Source organism: Sprattus sprattus (assembly GCF_963457725.1).
Source record: "Sprattus sprattus genome assembly, contig: scaffold_55, whole genome shotgun sequence".
NCBI lineage: Eukaryota > Metazoa > Chordata > Actinopteri > Clupeiformes > Clupeidae > Sprattus > Sprattus sprattus.
In genome coordinates, this window is record NW_027666726.1 from 164,315 (window position 1) to 166,814 (window position 2,500).

At 50.2% G+C, this 2,500-nt stretch overlaps 1 protein-coding gene across 1 annotated transcript in view; it reads left to right on the forward strand.

Annotated features, from left to right (window-relative positions):
- The window catches only part of LOC308382686 (nephrocystin-4-like), a gene marked incomplete at both ends in the record, with an annotated part of 48,905 nt that overhangs the window by 29,762 nt on the left and 16,643 nt on the right, over positions 1-2,500 (forward strand). Inside the window, one exon of the mRNA XM_080861072.1 lies at positions 2,265-2,398. Within this exon, the coding sequence (XP_080717198.1) occupies positions 2,265-2,398 (134 nt within the window). The remainder of the gene's footprint in view (positions 1-2,264; positions 2,399-2,500) is intronic.

Here is a 2,500-nt window from a genome sequence, read left to right on the forward strand (position 1 = left end):
TGTATCTGTGTCTTGTGTTGGGTAGGGTTAGGTTGCTGTATCTGTGTTGGGAAGGGTTAGGTTGCTGTATCTGTGTCTTGTGTTGGGTAGGGTTAGGTTGCTGTATCTGTGTTGGGTAGGGTTAGGCTGCTGTATCTGTGTCTTGTGTTGGGTAGGGTTAGGTTGCTGTATCTGTATCTCTGTCTTGTGTTGGGTAGGGTTAGGTTGCTGTATCTGTATCTCTGTCTTGTGTTGGGTAGGGTTAGGCTGCTGTATCTGTATCTGTGTCTTGTGTTGGGTAGGGTTAGGCTGCTGTATCTGTGTCTTGTGTTGGGTAGGGTTAGGTTGCTGTATCTGTATCTCTGTCTTGTGTTGGGTAGGGTTAGGCTGCTGTATCTGTGTTGGGTAGGGTTAGGCTGCTGTATCTGTGTCTTGTGTTGGGTAGGGTTAGGCTGCTGTATCTGTGTTGGGTAGGGTTAGGTTGCTGTATCTGTGTTGGGTAGGGTTAGGCTGCTGTATCTGTATCTGTATCTGTGTTGGGTAGGGTTAGGCTGCTGTATCTGTATCTCTGTCTTGTGTTGGGTAGGGTTAGGTTGCTGTATCTGTATCTGTGTGTGTCTTGTGTTGGGTAGGGTTAGGTTGCTGTATCTGTATCTGTGTGTGTGTTGTGTTGGGTAGGGTTAGGTTGCTGTATCTGTGTGTGTGATGTGTTTGCCTCATATGACTATGAACAGATCACTGTGAGGTGGTTTAAAAGCTCAGCTGCTTGGGCCAGTGGCAGGTTGAATGTCAGTCAAGACCTCAGACAGCTGCCCAGCACAGGCCCTGAGCACGTGTCCGGGGATGCCATCAGGGCCAGCAGCCTAACGTGCGTTAATCCTGCTCAGTGCATCAAGTGGCCTTCTTGATGCCTTCTTGAGGCCCCTCTTCAGGTCAGCCCTGGATGAACTGTATAGGTGCATGTAGGCAACAGGTAGTGTGTGTGTGTGTCTGTGAGCGTGTTTGTGTGTGAGCGTGTTTTAGCGTGTGTGTGCATCTGTGTGTGTGTGTGTGTGTGTGTGTGTGTGTGTGTGTGAGTGAGCTTGTGTGCGTGTGAGAGTGTTTGTGTGTGAGCTTGTTTTAGCATGTTTTAGCGTGTGTCTGTGTGTGTGTGTGTGTGTGTGTATGTGAGTGAGCGTGTGTTTGTGTGTGTGCGTGTGCGACAGTGTGTGTGTGTGTGTGTGTGTGCGTGCGTGCGTGCGCGTGTGTGTGTGTGTTTGTGAGCGTGTCTGTGTGTGTGTGTGTGTGTGTGTGTGTGTGTGTGTGTGTGTGAATGATGAAAGCCGTTGTTCTGCCAGACCCAGGAGACTGATGTGTGAGTGGTGTTTCAGTGGTGCTGGTGTGTGTGTGTGTGTTTGTGTGTGTGTGTGTGTTTGTGTGTGTGTGTGTGAGTGGTGTTTCAGTGGTGCTGGTGTGCTACTACAGGCTGATCCACAGCGGGAGCAGTTAAACATTCATGAAGACCAGGAGTGATGGATGATTACAGAGGAGGAGAGAGGAGAGAGGAGAGAGGAGAGATAGATGATTACAGAGGAGGAGAGAAGGGGAGATGAGAGAGGAGAGAGAGATGGGTGCTGGAGGAGAGAGGAGAGGGGGGTGCTGTCTGGACTGGAGGAGAGAGGAGAGAGAGATGGGTGCTGGAGGAGAGAGGAGAGAGGGGTGCTGTCTGTCTGGAGGAGAGAGGAGAGAGAGATGGGTGCTAGAGGAGAGAGGAGAGAGGGGTGCTGTCTGTCTGGAGGAGAGGGGTGCTGTCTGGGCTGGAGTAGGGGGGGGTGCTGGATGAGAGAGGGGTGGAGGAGAGGGGGGTGCTGTCTGGGCTGGCTCTGGATGTTTGAGAGTTATTCAAATCTTTTATTCAGTTTCTCATCTGATTCCCTGCTAAATGTTGGATAGTAGAGATGGTTATTCCACAGCGGCACTAAAACCCCAGACGTCTGCATTGACAATACATGTGATGCCAGCCATGTGATGTTTTATTGCATACTATGTGCAGTGTTTGTGTGTGTGTGTGTGTGTGTGTGTGTGTGTGTAAATGTTAATTGTCCTGTGGTGTCTCATATCCGGTGTGTGTGTGTGTGTGTGTGTGTAAATGTTAATTGTCTTGTGGTGTCTCATATCCAGTGTGTGTGTGTGTGTGTGTGTGTGTGTGTGTGTGTGTGTGTGTGTGTGTGTGTGTGTGTGTGTGTGTGTGTGTGTGTGTGTGTGTGTGTGTGTGTGTGTGTGTGTGTGTGTGTGTGTGTCCACAGGCTGGCTCCGTAAGCCGCGTGTGCTGAAGAGTGTGTCCTGCTTCCTGGACAGATTGGTGCTACTCCTCTCCCCTTCTCTGGAGCGCTTTGAGCAAGACCTGCTTCACCTGCTAACAGAAGACAGCCACAACACAGTAAGACACGTGTGTGTGTGTGTGTGTGTTTGTGTTTGTGTTTGTGTTTGTGTTTCTGTCTGTCTGTGTCTGTGTCTGTGTCTGTGTCTGTGTCTGTGTCTG